This window comes from Mauremys reevesii, linkage group 1, assembly GCF_016161935.1.
Source record: "Mauremys reevesii isolate NIE-2019 linkage group 1, ASM1616193v1, whole genome shotgun sequence".
NCBI lineage: Eukaryota > Metazoa > Chordata > Testudines > Geoemydidae > Mauremys > Mauremys reevesii.
Window position 1 is genome coordinate 359,301,894 of NC_052623.1, and position 18,389 is coordinate 359,320,282.

General features: G+C 53.5%; 1 protein-coding gene across 4 annotated transcripts in view; it reads left to right on the forward strand.

The window, feature by feature from the left end:
- Positions 1-18,389, forward strand: part of LOC120395891 (C-type lectin-like) — a 116,959-nt gene that overhangs the window by 71,189 nt on the left and 27,381 nt on the right. The window contains exons 6-7 of one of the 4 annotated variants that reach the window (XM_039520696.1): positions 6,662-6,788; positions 8,946-9,246. The exons of the other annotated variants lie outside the window; for them this stretch is intronic. Coding sequence (XP_039376630.1) covers positions 6,662-6,788; positions 8,946-9,013 — 195 coding nt within the window. The 3' untranslated portion in view covers positions 9,014-9,246. Of the gene's footprint in view, positions 1-6,661; positions 6,789-8,945; positions 9,247-18,389 lie in introns of those variants that run through there. 4 annotated transcript variants of the gene reach the window in all.

Below are 18,389 nucleotides of genomic sequence, written 5' to 3' on the forward strand. Positions count from 1 at the left end.
CGCTATCCCACCCACAAGCTGGAGTTCTTGGCCTTGAAATGGGCCATCACTGAGAAATTTCGAGACTACTTGTATGGTGCTCAGTTCCAGGTGTGGACAGACAACAACCCACTGACTTATGTGTTAACAAGTGCTAAACTGGATGCTACAGGGCAAAGATGGGTGGCCGCTTTGGCTAGCTATGACTTCAGCATTCAATACCGATCAGGGAGAAGCAATGTAGATGCAGATGCATTGTCCAGGCGTCCACAAGCACCAGGAGTTGCTGTGATACCCACGGATGGAGTGAGAGCTATTTGCAGTGTGAGTCGCCGAGAGCCAGAGGCCCATGAGAGCCTTCATGGATGCGTTGCTGAAGCTTTGGGACTGCCCCCTGAATGCGTGCCTTCTGCTTCAGTGAACTATATTGCATTGGACCAATCTCCCTTGCCCGTGCTCAATGCGGCTGACTGGCAGGAAGCCCAGCTGCAAGATATTGACATTCGTGATACGCTACTTGCCAAAAGGGAGGGGCGAGGCCCAGCTGCGGTTGTCCCACCTACCCCAGAGGGCAAACTACTATTGAGAGAATGGACCAAGCTAAAACTGATTCAGGGAGTGCTACACCGTGTGACCACAGACCCTCTACAAAGGCAACGGAACCAACTAGTGCTGCCAAAAGAGTACAGAGGCCTGGCCATGAGGGCCCTGCATGATGACTTTGGACATTTAGGGATGGAGAGGACCCTGGAACTTATCCGAAGTAGGTTCTATTGGCCCCGGATGGCTGAAGATGTTCGCAGGAAATGTGAGACCTGCGCTCAATGTGTTCAAAGGAAAACTCTACCCACGAGGGCTGCATATCTGAAGAACATTACCAGCAACAAACCTCTGGAGCTGGTTTGCATTGATTTCTTGTCTTTAGAAGTGGACAAGAGGAATATTGGGAACATTCTGGTCGTGACCGACCATTATACGCGATATGCGCAGGCATATCCCACACGTGATCAGAAGGCCACTACTGTCGCTCGAGTACTGTGGGAAAAATATTTCTCAGTTTATGGATACCCAGCCCGGATACACTCGGATCAGGGGCGGGGTTCCAAAACCCAGTGAGGGGAGAGAGGCTGGGGACTGGTGTGTGTACCTGATGGTATGGGCCCCTTTTGAGGGCCTGGAACACCAATTGCACTTCCTCCTCTCTCCACTGTTAAAGAGCAGAGCTAATTTTGAATTCTTTAGGAGTCCATCTAGAGGCTGCTGACCTGAATTCATGTTGGGCCATGTGGCAGTGGGGCTCTCCTACTACAAGTTGAAATCACTAGGAGCCAAATGTACTTGGAGGTGGGTTTTTGCTTATGGTGTGTGTATAGTCCTGTTTGTGGTGTCTCTCCAACGTGATGCCACATTCTTTCCCTCCTTTATTAAAAGGATTTTGCTACACTCAGACTTCGTGCTTGCGAGTGGGGAAGTATTGCCTCCTAGAGGCGCCCGGGGGGGTGGTAGGTAATTGTCCCAGGTCACTGGGTGGGGGCTCGAGCCGGTTTTGCATTGTGTTATTGGAACGGAACCCCTGGATACTGAACCCGGCCCTTGTTGCTGCCAACTCAGAGGGGCAGAAGGGTTACAATTTGATTTACCAATTCAATGAGAGTATTGTTTCCTACTCTTTCCTTCTGTACACTTACTTGTCCCATTCTGACAGGCTCCCGTCTAGGTTCCGGTTTAAGTTTAACTGGAACCTAGCTTTTATACATAAGGTGATGGTTGAAATGCAGTGGACCCTGTTTCAAGTTTTAATTTTACTAGGGCCACCTTTTTCCACTTCTGTCCCCATTCTTCAGGCACAGCGTAGCTACCTGAAGCCTGCTGTTTACCATCAATATTTATAACAGGGGACGGCACATGTATTTTTTGTAGGTTCCTTACAGCTGTTTCCAGTGTTTCACTCTGTTCCTGTACTGGTTGTCTCTGGGCTGCTTGCCACCCTGCAAGGGGGGTGGGAGCATCCCAGGGTGGTGTAGCTTCTTTTGATTCTTTTAACTCTTTCTTTGTTACTGTTACTTGCTTGGCCAGCATGCCAGCATGCTGTTTAAGCCATCTCACTGCCATAGACAGGAGTTGCAAAAGTTTTGCTTTTTTACTTTTATAACTATTTCTCAGAGCCTCGGTCTGTACCGTCGCTCTACATATGCCAGTCCATGTTTCCCCACTCTCTTTTTTAAATTCATATGGACCCCCTTTACTGGCAATCCAGCGGGTCCAGGAGTTATCAAACTCCGTGGGGCTCAAAAGGGAGGGGGTCAGGGGGTTCCCTAGCTCGAGGTTTGCTGCCATGTTGGATTGCGATTCTTACCACGGCAGGTTCGCTTACTCACCAGATCAGCGGTCGGAGTCACCAGTGTTGTCAGAGTGGTACCGGTGCGGTGCTCTGCTTTCTCCAATTTTGATATCACTTGGCTGCGTGCGTGTGTTCCCTCTGTGTGCTGCCCCAGCTCTGCGCAGATAGCTGACACAGCAGACCCCGAGAGAACCCCCAATAACCACAGAGTCCAGTAAGATGCAAAGCCACGTCGGCTAGGTTTATTGCGACCTCGGACACCCGTGCAGGGTCCCCGTAGATTACTTAGTCTACCGGGCGTACTGCGAGAGAGTGCTTCTTGGCAATGGACACGGCTTAGTGGCGGGACTTTCCACTCCCCCTTCGGCCGGACAAAGGCACCTCCCCAGGAATGCATTCTTATACACAGATACAAACAAGTTACACATCACACCTGACGTATGCTTCCACGTAGCAAGGTACAACCTTTCTACATATTAAGGTACCGCCTTCTACCTTGTACATGTTGGTTCGATCAAAACAACTCTATCCATCATATTCCCCTTTTGCCCCTGTCATTGGGATGGGTCGGCCTGTCCTCCTGTTATCTATGGAATGTTTCAGTATAGTGTGTTCTAGTGCTATGTTTATGCTAGGTGAATATATGTTTATGCAGCATCAGCCCTTTTCGTGCCAGCTTCTGTGAGCAGGGCCTACCTCTGGCTCACAGCTTAACTTTGCTTTATGTTAGCAAAGTCTTGACCATTACTTTAGTTCAGGCCTCAGGCCTCGTACTGGGCCTTTATCAGCGCCTGCACTTACTACAGGAATTAATGGTAAATTCTCAGAATGGAGAGGGGTAACTAGTGGTGTTCCGCAAGGGTCAGTCCTAGGACCAATCCTAGTCAATTTATTCATAAATGATCTGGAGAAAGGGGTAAACAGTGAGGTGGCAAAGTTTGCAGATGATACTAAACTACTCAAGATAGTTAAGACCAAAGCAGATTGTGAAGAACTTCAAAAAGATCTCACAAAACTAAGTGACTGGGCAACAAAATGGCAAATGAAATTTAATGTGGATAAATGTAAAGTAATGCACATTGGAAAAAATAACCCCAACTATACATACAACATGATGGGGGCTAATTTAGCTACAAGGAGTCAGGAAAAAGATCTTGGCGTCATCGTGGATAGTTCTCTGAAGATGTCCACGCAGTGTGCAGAGGCGGTCAAAAAAGCAAACAGGATGTTAGGAATCATTAAAAAGGGGATAGAGAATAAGACTGAGAATATATTATTGCCCTTATATAAATCCATGGTACGCCCACATCTTGAATACTGTGTACAGATGTGGTCTCCTCACCTCAAAAAAGATATTCTAGCACTAGAAAAGGTTCAGAAAAGGGCAACTAAAATGATTAGGGGTTTGGAGAGGGTCCCATACGAGGAAAAATTAAAGAGGCTAGGACTCTTCAGCTTGGAAAAGAGGAGACTAAGGGGGGATATGATAGAGGTATATAAAATCATGAGTGATGTGGAGAAAGTGGATAAGGAAAAGTTATTTACTTATTCCCATAATACAAGAACTAGGGGTCACCAAATGAAATTAATAGGCAGCAGGTTTAAAACAAATAAAAGGAAGTTCTTCTTCACACAGCGCACAGTCAACTTGTGGAACTCCTTACCTGAGGAGGTTGTGAAGGCTGGACTATAACAGTGTTTAAAAGAGAACTGGATAAATTCATGGAGGTTAAGTCCATAAATGGCTATTAGCCAGGATGGGTAAGGAATGGTGTCCCTAGCCTCTGTTTGATTGTCAGAGGGTGGAGATGGACAGCAGGAGAGAGATCACTTGATCATTGCCTGTTAGGTTCACTCCCTCTGGGGCACCTGGCATTGGCCACTGTCGGTAGACAGGATACTGGGCTAGATGGACCTTTGGTCTGACCCAGTCTGGACGCTCTTATGTTCTTAGGTTCCCTTCCTACCCCCACTCAGCCCCCTCTCCCAAACCCCACCCTGCCTCTTCCTGCCTCTTCCTGCCCCTGCCCCGTCCCGTGCCCCAGCACGTTCCGCCGCCCCTCCCGGTCGCTGCTCTGCAGCCGTACAGAGCCTGGCTGGGCAGGCGGCTGCTGCTTCCTGCCCATGGGGGTGGCGGAGCTCCGGCTCCCTCCCTCCCTGCCCCCGGCACCCGAGCCCAGACCGGGAGCAGAAGCCGCCTCCCCAGCCAGGCTTCCAGGCAGCCGCCAGCCCGCGGTGCAGCAGAGCAGCAGGAGAGGGGCTGGTCCCGCCCCTTCCATGCCCAGCCCAGCCCAGCCTCCACCCCCCTTCCCACCCCATCCCGCCCGCCGCCCCGGAGCACCCACGGACTCTGGACCTGTGCAGGCTGCTTTCCAGGCCAGGCTCAGTCGGTGTCTCTCCCTGGGGCCCTGCCCAGCCGCTGCTGTTCCCCCATAAACCCTGCACAGAGCTGCCCCCGGCTGCAGTGTCTGACAGTCACAGCCTGCTCCACACGCTGCTCCCCGGCTCCTGGGGCTGCACGTTGTTCCTCGGTGGGTTCCTCTGCATCCAGCATCTCTGCTGCTCCGGGCTCGCTGTGCTGCTTGTCCCCGAGCCAGGCCATGGCCAATCCCTGCTTGTTAATCCACACAGTGACCCAGCTGCTGAGGCTGAACGGGATGTTTCTGAGAGCTCAGGGCTGGGCGCACGCGGTGGGTGCTGCTGGCCCTGCTGGCCGGCCGGCAGCCGCAGAGCAATGCCGCCGGTGGCACCGATGGGAGACGGGGGAGCTCCGGGGGCAGCACTGCTGGCAGCACAGACGCACCCTGCTGCAGCCGCTCCTGTCTGGCCCCAGAGCGCGGGAGAGGCTGGTGTTTCGGGGGTGGGGGGGGTGATGGCACAGACTCCTGCACGAGGCTCCCTCCAGCCCACAGGCTGTCGTCACTGTCTAAACACGCCCGACTGCTCTTGGCCTCCTCACTTCTCACCATGACAAAATGCCAGAGACAGAGACCTCCTGGGCCTCGTCGCAGCCTTTCACCCCTCGGGGGGTCCACTGAGCCTGGGGCAGCGTCAGCCTCGGCAGCTCCCCCTGCACCCGCCCACGGAGGAGCTGCCCACGAGGGACATGGCCCCGTACAAAACCCCGGGGAATTAATAACCCAGAACTCTGTTCAGGGACAGGGAAGGGGGGATCAGGACCCACCCGAATCCCTGAACACATGGACAGAACAAGGAGATCGTCACCAACATTCCCGGCTCCTTCCATCGACTGAGGTGCTGGCAGCCCACTCCAGGCGCATGCGGCTTCTGCTTTCCTCCCCAGCAAACAGCCCAAGGGACACACGATAGAGGAGGGGCCGTGGGCTGTCAGGATTAATGGTCGGAGCAGGAGCAGGAAGTGGCTCCAATACAAGGGTCAGAGCCGGAGTCAGGCATTAATAGCCAAGCCGAGGGTCAGAGGCAGGAGGGGACCCAGGCGGCACATCAAGGGTCAGAGCCGGAGCCCAGGGGCAGGGTAAGGAAGCCGGGACCAGGAGCAAGCTGGGGCGGCCAGGACTGAGCAGGAGCAGGGCTGGGAAACAAGCAGGAGCAGCAGGAGGAGCAGGGCTGGAGCAGGACAGGAGCATGGCGTGTAGCAGCAGGCACAGGGAGGATGGTGGCCGTGGCATGAACACACGGAGCAGCCCGAGAGCTGCTGGGCTAAGAGCCGGCCAGCTGCCCTTCCTGCCCAGGCAGGGGGTGCAGTCAGGTGGGCAGCCTGCAGCCGGCTGGCTGCGCTGGGTGGGTCACCAGGTGACTAATTCTGCTGCAGCCCCTGATCCCCGACAGTGCGATCCCCAGCTTCATCCAGCGCCCCCGTCCCCCAGACCGACCGCCATGATCTCTGCAGCGGGGAGCAGAGTAACTCCCCTGTGGATGGGCTTTGGGAGCGTCGTCGCGTGGGTCTGTGCACACGAGAGAGACCGGGGGCAGCAGCGTGGGGCTGTGGGACAGCGCGTGGGATGACGCTGCAGGTGCTGCCTGTCGGGCTGTGCTGGAGATGGATGTGGAACCTGAAGGCAGGTCGGGGTGAGCGCCCGTCGGCGATGTGGGGATGGCAGGAGCAGGGGGTGCTGGAGACTCTCCCTTCACTTGCTATTTTCATGCGTCTGAGGCTTGGGCAGGTCCTGGTGTAACTTCAGCTGCCAGTAAATGTAGCCCTGGTCGTCAGCGCTGACATTTCATAGCAATGATCAGTGTCTCCAGGGTCACTGGGCAGCCTCTGTCCATGCCCTGCCCATGTCCCCTTTGCTCCAGGGCACGTCTCTAGCTGTGTAACCTTGGGTTTGACAGGGGCTCTGCTCTCCTTTGCCTCTGCAGGTGACTGGAGGTGGTCCAGACTGGAGGTGGTCAGATGAATCCCCGTTAAGCTTCAGAGCTTGGGATAAAGGACAACCTGACAATCTGGGAGGAAATGAGCACTGCACAGTGTTATTTTACAATACAGGTAAGTTGGCAGCTCAGACCAACATGAACCTACCACCCTGGCAGTGCTTTGGCCACACAGGTCCTGAAATTCTGATCCGGGCTGGCCCCAGCGCGCCCTGGAGTGCAGATCCTGGCTCCTCTCTCTTTCCTGCCCCATGCTGGGAGGGCAGTCAGGAGAGAACCCTTTGTCTCACCTGGTAAAACTGCTGCCCACTGGATCTCCTGGGTCAGTTCATGTGTCTGCTCCAGTGACGGGCAGGAGAGAGATATGCACACGCGTGCGCACAGACACAGACACCCCCCCACCCCGGCCCCAGATGGGGACTCTGCTGAACTGTTAAAGGGTGATGGCTCTGACTCACTGTTGCACCCGTGCTGTGAAAACACTAATCTACACAATGATGTGGATACCAGAGCTGCATTTGTCCCCCTCGTGGGGTCGTGTTACTCACAAGCATTTGCACACACACCGGCTGCTTGTGTAAGTTCCAAATAGCCCAGACGGCGACAGCAGCTAGCCCAGTGGTTTTCAGCCTTTTTCTATTGGTGACCCCCTTCGCACGGCCAGCCTCTCAGTGTGACCCCCATTATACATTCACAATGAGAGGGGTCATTTAATTGAATGGGGATTTGAACTTTCCCAGGAAAGCTCAGATGTGGGTTGGCGTCTCCCAAAGTCCATTGTCCATTAAGTGTTTCTTGACTGGAAACTTACTGAGAATAGTCCCTTCTCAAGAAGCTGACCAAATGCTGCACTGAGTGTACTGAGAATCAAAACACATTGAGATAGAAGTACTTAGCCCATATTCATAACTTCAATGACAAAAATGATACACACATACAGACAGCATCATCATAACCAGCAAATCAGAACTTTTTCATAGTTATTGCACCTCCTTTGTACAAGATTTGGTACAAATATATAACAGTGGTTGCAACAATGATCGATACAGTCATAGTTTATGTCAATAACATCTCAACAGGGCCTGCAGTGCCAGTGGGTGTGGGGAGTGATGAGCAGGTCTGGGACTCTCAGACCAATTCTATTTATCACTGGGACAGGCCTGGGCCTGCCATGAGCCGGGTGTGTTAGACAGTCACACGTTATGATAACAAGCAGCCCATTGAGCACTGGGCTCTGTAATAATTGATTCACATTTTACTAAAACATGAATTCTTTGTTACTTTTATAAACTATTCCAAAATTGCACCCAAAACATTATGTTAAAGGAACATGAAAGTCACAAAGTCAAGGAAGTGCCAGACTAAGGCTGCCCATGTAACCTTAACGGAGCCCCTGGTACATGTGCATCATGATATGGTTTTGAGTTACAGGCTCACTGTCCGTCAGGCCTGATGCCGGCAGATGGGCACAGCCAGGGCTGCAGTCACTGGACAGAGATAGAGTCAAACAGCAGCAGAAACCCGCACCCCAGGGAACAGGGCACTGAGAACGGCCTATACCCCCCCGCGGAGCTCCCTGCTGGGCCTGGGGTGCTGCTGAGGGGCTGAGCCCACCCAGCCCAGCCCCAGGACTGTCCTTCCCTGGGCGCTCTCTGGCCTGGCTACGCAGGAATCCGACTGCCGGGCAGCCCCCGGGCACGGGCACAGACACCCCCAGAGCAGAGGGGTAACGGGGTCTGAGGGAGGAACGTGCTGCTCCGTGCACAGCAGGCCAGTGACACTGACTCCTGGGGCAGGGACCCATCCCCTCTGCACGGCGGCTGAGCCCTGCCTGGGACAGAGGTTCCCATGGGTGCAGCCAGACCCAGGTGGGCAGGGCATGGAGGGGGCCTGGCTGGGGGCAGCTCACTCAGCAGGGAGGAGGCAGCAGCCCAGTTCCTGAGCGGGTGCCCCAGTCGCGGGGCAGGGCTCTTGCTCTCTCCTCTGCCCTCTGGCTGGGGTGGGGGGCACGTGGGGTGGGGGAGGTAGGAGCAGTAGCACATGGACCAGGCGTCTCCTCTTTCACACTGAGCCTCGGCCTCTCTTTGCAGGATGGGGCTGCCCCAATCTGGGGCGCTCAGGGCTCCATCCCACCCTCCTCTTCCTCAGGGCTGTGCCCAGGAGCTGGGATCTTCTCCGAGGGGCAGGGAACGGGGCGGGGGAGGGGTCACTGTATGAGCAGGAACGGCCCAGCCTGCCCCACCCCACGAGTCATCTCTGTTTTTCTTTCCAGATTTTCAGAAATGGCACGATTTTCGCTGTGAACACAGACACCCCTTCATTTGTAAGCGCAAACCCTAGGGGAGGCAGCTCACCTGCACCCGGGGGCTCCCAACGCCTGGGCTGTGAGTGAATTGGAGCCCTCCCACTCCCCGGGGAGACCAGATCCTGTGTCCCCGGGTGCAAAGTCCCTTCTGCAAAGCATCTCTGAGTTACGCTGTCACGCCTGCTCTGCTCTGCCCCCTTCTCTCCCTGTCGCACCCACACTCTGCTCTTCTCAGGAATCTCAGCACAGTGAAGTGATAATAAACTTCTCCTCCAGCATTCAGCTCAGTGCATGTGAGAAAGTAGATAAGGAAGTGTTGTTTACTCCTTCTCATAACACAAGAACTAGGGGCCACCAAATGAAATTAATGGGCAGCAGGTTTAAAACAAACAAAAGGAAGTATTTCTTCACACAATGCACAGTCAACCTGTGGAACTCCTTGCCAGAGGATGTTGTGAAGGCCAAGACCATATGAGGGTTAAAAATAGAACTAAATAAGTTCCTGGAGGACAGGTCCATCATTGGCTATTAGCCAGGATGGGCAGGGATGGTGTCCAGAGCCTCTGTCTGGCAGAAGCTGGGAATGGGCGACAGGGGATGGATCACTTGATGATTCCCTGTTCTGTTCACTCCCTATGGGGCACCTGTCATTGGCCACTGTCGGCAGACAGGACACTGGGCTAGATGGACCATTGGTCTGATCCAGTGTGGCCATTCTTATGTTCTTATGTTCCCATCTGACATCCAGACAGTCCCAAGGGTGAGGGCTTCATGGCTCAAGAGGGGCCAGTTAAGGCAGCACTGAAGGCTCTTTCTGTGAAAAAGAAGAACCACCAACAGCAGCAGCAGCAGAGGTGGGGTGTGTCCAGGGGCCCCCAGGGGTCTGAGGACCAAAACCTGATGTGGAGGAGGAGAGAGGTGCCAGTCCAGGCCGCAGGGGAGAGCCAAAGCCAGCAAGGCAGCAGAATGAGCTTCTCTGTACAACTCCTGAGCCTGATCCGCTGCCGCTCTCAGTCAGTGACGCTCCCCTGCAGAAAACCAGCTGAGCTCCCTGGCCACCAGCTGAGGACCTGGCCACTGAGCTGCCCGTTCTCTCCTCTGAGCCGCTGCTCCACAAACTAGCGTAGACAACACGCCGTCGTGTTACAGTGCGACAGGAAGGGCTCCCCCCCAGCCAAGAACACAGGTGCATCCACCCAGATTGCACATCACCCCCTCCAGCCTCCCCGCCCCCCAAAGCCAGGGAAGGGGCACTCAGCTTTCAGCCTGGACGAGGTGAACAGCAGGGGGGCCCCATGCTCTGTGCCAGGGCTGGCCAGGAGTGATGGGAAGGGAATAGCCTCTTCCACCGTCCAACTTGCATCCAAGTATCTCTTCAGTGCTGCCATTCGCATCTTCTCTAAAATCCACAGGCCTGGTCAGAATGGCCTGAAATGTGGGAGGCCAGGGCGGGGCCTGAACCGGACTCAAGGCTCAGTCACTTGAGTAGCCACTTGGGAGTCTGCCAGTTCTATGGCCTGGTTGTCCCACCTGGAACCACTGCTCTAGCAACTTGCCCACACTCCCCTCCCAGACCCAGGTGTGAAACCCAGGAGTCCTGGCTCCCGGCATCCTGCTGCTCGCTAGCAAACAGGTGTGTGGCTGCCTGGCAGAGTGCGCTGGCACAAGTGGCAGGGGGCTCTGGTGTGGCTCTGGGGGTCCCTCAGTCAGACCCTGCTCTGGGAGGGTACCTATGGTTCCACACAACCTCTGCCCTGTCAGGGGTGGCACTAGGAACTGGGAACCTCACAGAACGTCCCTGCCCTTAGCTAACCCTGCCATGTTCTCCCCAGCCTGACCTCCAGTCACCCGTCCCACGGGGCCCGCAGCACGGCCCCTGCAGATCACTGATCCAGCAAGTCATCGCCGAGGGACAGAGCACGCGGGGCACCGCGAGTGGCCTGTCACAGATCCGAGCAGACACCCCTTGCTGGCTGCGAGGGGAAGCCAAGCCCCCGTGCTCAGGATCCCCCAGCTGTGTTACCCTCCTGGAGCCTCAGCAGGCTGCAGCACAGGCTCCTCCCTGGGTGTCTCTGGCACACTCCTGGGCACCAACTCTCCGTCTGTTCCCCCAGCTCGGAAATGGGGCTTTTCAGCCATGCTCACGCTTGGCCCAGTCAGACGCCTTTATGATCTCAGGAGAGTGCAGAGCATCCCAAACAAGACACACGAAATGTACATCCCTGCCTCAGGCTCCTCACCACACAGGGCAGGGGCCCAACTCCCCTGGGTTGTCCAGAGCCCTTGGAGCCACCTGAGCTCAGAAAAACAAGCAGCTCCCTCTGCCCCAGGAAGCTGCTACACACTGTGTGACCTCTCCCTCCTAGAGCCCCTCACCTTGCTCCGGTGGCCTTGCCGTCTCCTGCCCATGCTTCAGCCCCTTCCTGTCCGGCCCCTCTTCTTGTGGGTTTAAACCAGGGCACAAGCCCCAGACTGGCAGTGAAATCTATACTTAGAGTTCACAAGTGTGAACTCCTCAGGCGCTATAACAGCCTCAGCACGGAGTCACGGACAGTCCCTGTGGATCCTCCGATCCGTCATGCCACCCAGGTGAGCCCAGCGTGTGAGAGATGGTCCCTTACGCCAAAGCTCCCAGCAAGAGTCGAGTTACTCCCGGTCCCCAGGGACCAGTCATTTACTCCAGGCCAACTGCACGGTAGATCTTACACCGAAGGCAACGCTTGTAGCCAGGCCTATCATAAACTATCCACCCATTTATCAATAGGAAACGGAAACAAGAGCTAGTGAGAAGGTTAAAGCAGGTGAGCCAGGCTGACTACAGCCGTGTATTTGTGTGTTCAAGTGAGGCACGAGGACCTTGGCACGAGCTGGCACCTGCTCTGCCAGCGTCACCCCTACCCACTCCCGAGCACTTGGCCTCTTTTGTTCTCCGCCAGGTAACTTTCCACTGCTCCTACCTTTCCCCCTCCCCTCAGAGGAATCAGCTACATGGGGTTTTCTGAGGATGTTTTTTATAACATGGCTTTTTGTGAGGTGTAATCATCATTATCAATCTTAAGCCTTTCCCGTTGCGCCTGTGTGGGGCGTGCATGGTACCGGCCCTGTCAGCAGTGGTGGATTCACATACACGTAGGAACTCAGGATACAGCGGGATTTCATGATACCACTTCCCAGGAGCAATCGGAGTGCATGTGTTATACAGGTGTAGCCCCAACTCATCACAGACCCCCTGCCCCCTGCCCCCGTTTGCAGCCACACAATCCGGGCTACGGAGGCTAACGATGCATTAGGGAATTTCTGACAATTACTTTCCTTTGGACCCTGCCGCTGGCCTCGTGGGTGTTTTGAAATATTGACACAGCCTCCCTGAGTGGGTCTGGAGGGACCCAGCGCTGGCTCTGGGGAGCACGTGCCGTAATCCCGGCAAGCAGCTGACGTGGGTGACTGGGAAGGAATTTCTAACAGCATGAAGAGAGCAAACGTTTGTGCAGAAAGAGGTGAAGAGCCCTTGGGGCAGCAGGAGATCTGGGACAGGAACCTTCTTCTTCCTGGTGGCCTCAGGGACCAGCCATGCTCTGAGCTGCTTGTGACCCCTGGGCGACCGAAAGGGTCGAGCTAAACCACCTCCACCTGGACAGGCCCAGGCCCCGGGGGATTGGGCTCCCTGACTCCAGTGTGATGGGCAGGGGCACACTTGGATGGAGACCCCCCAGATACAGGCTGGTGGGGAGGCCAGGGGTCTCCTGAGGGTGCCCCGTCTTAGGAGCACAGAGCACCTCTTAGCAGAGACCCTGTGCTCCAGCTCATGTCAGGCAATGCAAGTCAGGCATGACAAGTGTGTTTCTGCTCATTGTGGGAGGGAGGCAGGTGGGGGGCAGATCCCTGGTGAGCGGGCACCAGGGGAGGGGGAAGATCCCTGATGAACAGGTGGGGGCGAGGGGGGCAGATCCCTGGTGACTGGGCACTGGGGGAGGGGGCAGATCCCTGGTGAACAGGCATCAGGGAAGGTGGGTGGATCCCTGGTGAACAGGCGTCAGGGAAGGTGGGTGGATCCCTGGTGAACAGGCGTCAGGGAAGGTGGGTGGATCCCTGGTGAACAGGCGCCAGGGAAGGTGGGTGGATCCCTGGTGAACAGGCGCTGTGGGAGGGGGGCGGATGCCTGGTGAACAGGCGCTGGGGGATCAGGCCCCGTTACCTCTAGACTCCCTGCCCAGCTGACCTCTGAACTCCTGCCAGTGTCAGAACGTCTCCTCCTGTGGGTTGGGACGAGGCTGCGGGGGGGGGGGGGGGCTCACACCAGCCAGGGAGCAGCAGCCCCCACCCGTGCCGTGTGGGAGCACAGACTGCTGCTGGCTCGGCCGTTTTTTTGTTTGAACCGCTGAGTGAGGGGACTGGACGGTGCCCCTGCTAGCTCCTTCTGAGAGGTCGCAGGAGGGGGCACGTTGATCCGCCTCTTGCAGCTGCACCATGGCACGTAGAGAGCGGCCGCCGGCCCCACCCGCCCTGCAGATTCACAAGTGCGATGTTTTGCCAAGCTCTGCTCTGCCGCCCTGGAGGGGACGTGGGCTGCACTGGGATCCGTGTAACCCTGGGCTCTGTGTCTCACGCCCATCCGGCTGGTGGTGGAGCAGGAGGGATCTGGGCCATGATCTGACCCCTTGATGGGCCAGATGCAGCACAAGACTTTCCTGGTCCCTGCTCCCCCTGAGCCCAAGGGCTGGAGCTGCCCTCTTTCCTGGGGTTCTTTCAACCCAAAGCTCTTGCTAAGTTTACTCTGTGCGAGGTGGTGTCAGGAAATAAATCAGGGGACACACGGCCGTCCGACCGATCGACGGCTGCAGAAACAGGACAACACAAGAGTCCTTTCACTTAAAGCTAAACTTTACTTAGTCTCAAGCACTTACACACGTCCGCAACAGGTTAGTAAAACACCCCCAACCCTCGATAATTATCAGAGCTGAGTGTGGCTCTCGAGTGGCACAGCGACAGGCTTCTGTTGGCCAAAGATTTCGCCTGCCAGTGGGGACCCCAAGATGCGTCCAGGGGGAGCATCCCTGAAGAAGCTGTCCTGAAGAGTCCACTACTTCAAGCTTTCCCCCCTTTTTATACATTAGGAATACGATGGCAGGTCACTTAAAGAAAACTTGCTAAGCAAGCAATTTTTAGCGCTCAAGCAAGAGGTTTCCTTCTGATCATCAGTTTAATCAGATGTGTTTTTTCAGAGAGTGCAGGCCCTGAGGCCCTGACAAACATTCCCGAGGGCACATATAGACAAGCTTCCTATTTTTCTAAAATACATGTATCAGCAATTTCAACATTCTTAGCAGGAAGGACTCGGGTCAAGCTGCCCTTTCTGTGGCACCCAAACCCCCTTCACTCCTGCCTTGGTTAAGCTAGGGCCGCTGCCTGGCCAGTTCATGAGGAATGAGCAACAGTGACTCAGGGACTGTTACTGGTTTGCCAAGATCTCCCCGTACAGTTTCCCCTCCTTAAAGGTCACCTTTCACACAAGGGGCCTTTACACGATCGCTGTCAAACCTTTCCTGGATGCACCTGAGTTGAGATCCAACAAAAGCTCAAGGCTCTCAGCTAAGACTGAGCAAATGATCTTCTTGTTGGCATCCCATACTCAGCCCACCAGCACAGCAACTGACAAGCGATCGCCTTAGCCTCCTTTCCCATGTAAGGGAGGGGTGATGAGTTCGATATGTTCCTTTCCCAGGGGTAGGAGTGCCGGTGGCAGTAACCACTGACTCATCTGTCGGGGGACTTGCAATTGCCGGATTTTGTGCCAGGTCCAGCATGTCATCAAGCTGGTAACAAACACCACGACTGACTGGCACCCCAAGATTACTATGATGGGGTGTCGGGCCAAACTCAGAATGTCTGTGCCAGTGGGGGACCATCCCAATAATGCTCCCCACCAGTGGTGTGATGGGTCCTGGCCAATTCTGGCAAATACCCGTTTAGTTTCATTGCCATTGGGATGCTCAGTGACCAGGACTCTGCGTCCTTCCTGTTTTGCAGAATGTAACTGGTTCTGTGAATCGGGGTGTACAAGCAATGTTTGTAAAGCAGTTAGATCCATTCCAAGCTATGATCCATCCATGTAAAGTTAGATCCATTCCAAGGGGCACAGGTGTTACAATAGAATACAAAATATAAGAGACTTTTAACTGCTTATATTTAAATGTGGGTACATGAAATTCAAAATCACATTCCCTAATTGCTACAATATGACAGAAACATTTATTCTCATAAGGATTATGATTGACTTTCTGCACAAAATTAACAAAAAGCATAGACACCAGCTTCTAAGATATACACTGTAGTTTCCTAGGTACACAAGCACAGAATTATTATTGACAAATGGGTTAATAGCATGAAAGCATTTTCCTTCCATTATTTGCAAACATACATCCTGAGGTTGGAGGGCATTTTTGTTACATTCATATCCAATTCCAGGTTCCTCTAAACAGGCTTCCAGTTTTACTGTTTTCCATTCCTGATCATCTTTCACCACCCACACTCTGCGGTCGATAGGTTCCATTATGGTCTGATAAATATTGAGGCCTAAAGCCACAACAGGAGAAACCCATTTTATTTCTGCTTGGGACATTAGCAAAACGAAGACCGTGATTTCCTCTGACTCTTATCATAGGTGAAATTTACCAAGTTCCACCAGGCCTGTAACTCTCTTTTAGTTTGGGTGGAATTTTTCCAAATGATGCTTCTGATTTCTACTGGGAGCACCCCATTCCTACCATCCCAAATCATCAATCATCCATACTTGCATTTGTATACACGCCATGGCTAAAGAAGCGTTAGCTTGCAGAGTGCCAACAGCCTGCAAGAGGTGGCGATGCCCTTCCTCTTGGGTTTTTCCTCTAAGATATTTGCTACTTGGGATTGCAGAGAGCTTGATTCATAGAATCATAGAATCTCAGGGTTGGAAGGGACCTCAGGAGGTCATCTAGTCCAACCCCCTGCTCAAAGCAGGACCAAACCCAACTAAATCATCCCAGCCAGGGCTTTGTCAAGCCTGACCTTAAAAACCTCTAAGGAAGGAGATTCCACCACCTCCCTAGGTAACCCATTCCAGTTCTTCACCACCCTACTAGTGAAGAAGTTTTTCCTAATGTCCAACCTAAACCTCCCCCTCTGCAACTTGAGACCATTACTCCTTGTTCTGTCATCTTCTACCACTGAGAACAGTCTAGATCCATCCTCTTTGGAACTCCCTTTCAAGTAGTTGAAAGCAGCTATCAAATCCCCCCTCATTCTCCTCTTCTGCAGGCTAAACAATCTCAGTTCCCTCAGCCTCTTCTCATAAGTCATGTGCTCCAGCCCCCTAATCATTTGATTGAATTTAATAGGTGTAGCCAAATCTTGGATGTGAGTTCCCATTGCAGTTATCTTGTGTGCAAGCCCCTCCTCATGAATGCTGCTAGGACTGCGCCTCCTGTTCCAGCTGCTCCCCAGGAGTCTCTCTTTTCCCTTCTATGTCCCCTGCTAGACCTGTCTGGTTTGGGAACATTGTGTGTTTCCATCCAATGTTTTCAATGCTCAGATAAGGGTAGAACAAATTGATCACAGCCTGGGCTCCATCGCCGAGACCTTTGTCAAGCTGAGGTCTAGAGTGACCTTTCTGAGGGAGTGAGTAGGGTCAGCCACCAATTGCTTTTTGACCTTGGTACGGACAACACAGGGACCTATTTAACTGGGGACCGGTGGGTCCAGAACCCAAATATTGCAACTTTTTACACCACGAGGCCCTCGCAGAAGCCATGTTCCTGTCATGCTAACCTGCATGTTGATAATTTCCTCATTAGCACACCAGACCAACCACATCGCGGGGACAGGTGCTCCTCTTTGAGCGGCCACTGGTTCCTGTTGGAACAGGACAGGAGGATTTTCCATTCCTCTCCTAGTGTGACTCTTTGCAATTCTGTTTTTTCCCAATTTGTCTGCTTCCTAGTGGAGTGGGCAGCATCTTCTAATTTAAATCGGACTGTTTTGTCTCCAGGGGCTGTTTTCTCAGGCAGGTCAGTCTGGTAGTATCCTCCATTTCCTCCCACCAATAAATCTGCTCTCCCGGGCCACAGAGGGGATGTTCTGGAATGCATGAGGATAGTGATGTTTCCACCAATCATTCTGGGATTCTTTAGCTGCCAAAGTGGACTATCATTTACAGTCCAAACCATTATACATGTTGATTCCCCACTTATTCCGACCGTGATGTTTATTTTGTTTAAACCTTTTAACCTCACGGAAGTGGGGTTGTGTCCATCGGGAGGTGGAGACCTTCTCCTGAGACACATGTGGGACTTGGAGCAATGTCGAGGGTATTGTTTACTTCGCACTCCAGTGTCTTCCATGTGTGGTTCTCCCATGTCTCGATTACAAGGGCTTTTGGTGCACCAACACCAGAGGAGCAGACCCCCAAACACAAGAATCCAGATAGCAACATACACAACCCAGACCACATCGCAGGCAGGGCTGTTGGACATCTGCTGACACAGGACTCTACAACACACAACACACATAGACTATTTCCTCCCCCCGCCCAAGAGGGAGGGAGTGGTAAAGCATTTTAAAGCTCACATTTATTCAGACTCTCTGAGGTCTGAATCATGTTTCTCTCAAGCTGAGAGTATCTGGGCCTGACGCTGGGGCCTGGGCATTTGCCCATGACTATCAGGTAGTTTATTGCATTTATTTCACTTTCTGCTTTTTTAATTGTAACACTTAGTCGGGTTATATTTATATTTTCATATGGGACCACTTCAGTTTTTTCTATTATGTCCAGCTCTGAACTTAACTCCTCCTCTTCTCACTCCGAGGGATTAGTTGTCAGGTCACTATCTATTTCTACTCTGGATTCCCATTTCCCATGAATAATTACACTCTCCTCCTCCAGGAACCAAAAATAGGCATCCCTCTCGTCTAAGACTGACTGGGATGGTTTCCCTTCCATCGTTTTAGCTGTGAGGAGTGAATCCACTTCAGAATGTTTTTCTTTCCTGTCCGAATTTCCAGCTGCTAGACAGTGGGACTGGCCTTGTTACAGATTCTAACAGGTCCTGCCCAGATGGGACTGAGATTATGTGCTCTTTCCTTTCCTTGTCGATACAGAACCATGTCTCCTTCCTGCCATTCTTGGGGATTTAGGACTGGACCCATTCTTCTGTCCATTTTCCGAATGTTGGTTCCCAAGGCTGTAGCGACCTGCCGACGGGTGTCAGCAACAACTTTTAACAGCTGCTGCATCCATTGGTCCGTGAGGATGCAGAGTTGTAGGTTGTCAGGTGGTGTCCCATCCACCCACCACTGTTCTGGGAGACACACATCTCTCCCAGTCATCGCCTTGAATGGAGTTACTCCGTGCGATGCCACGGACCCCCTGGTAGC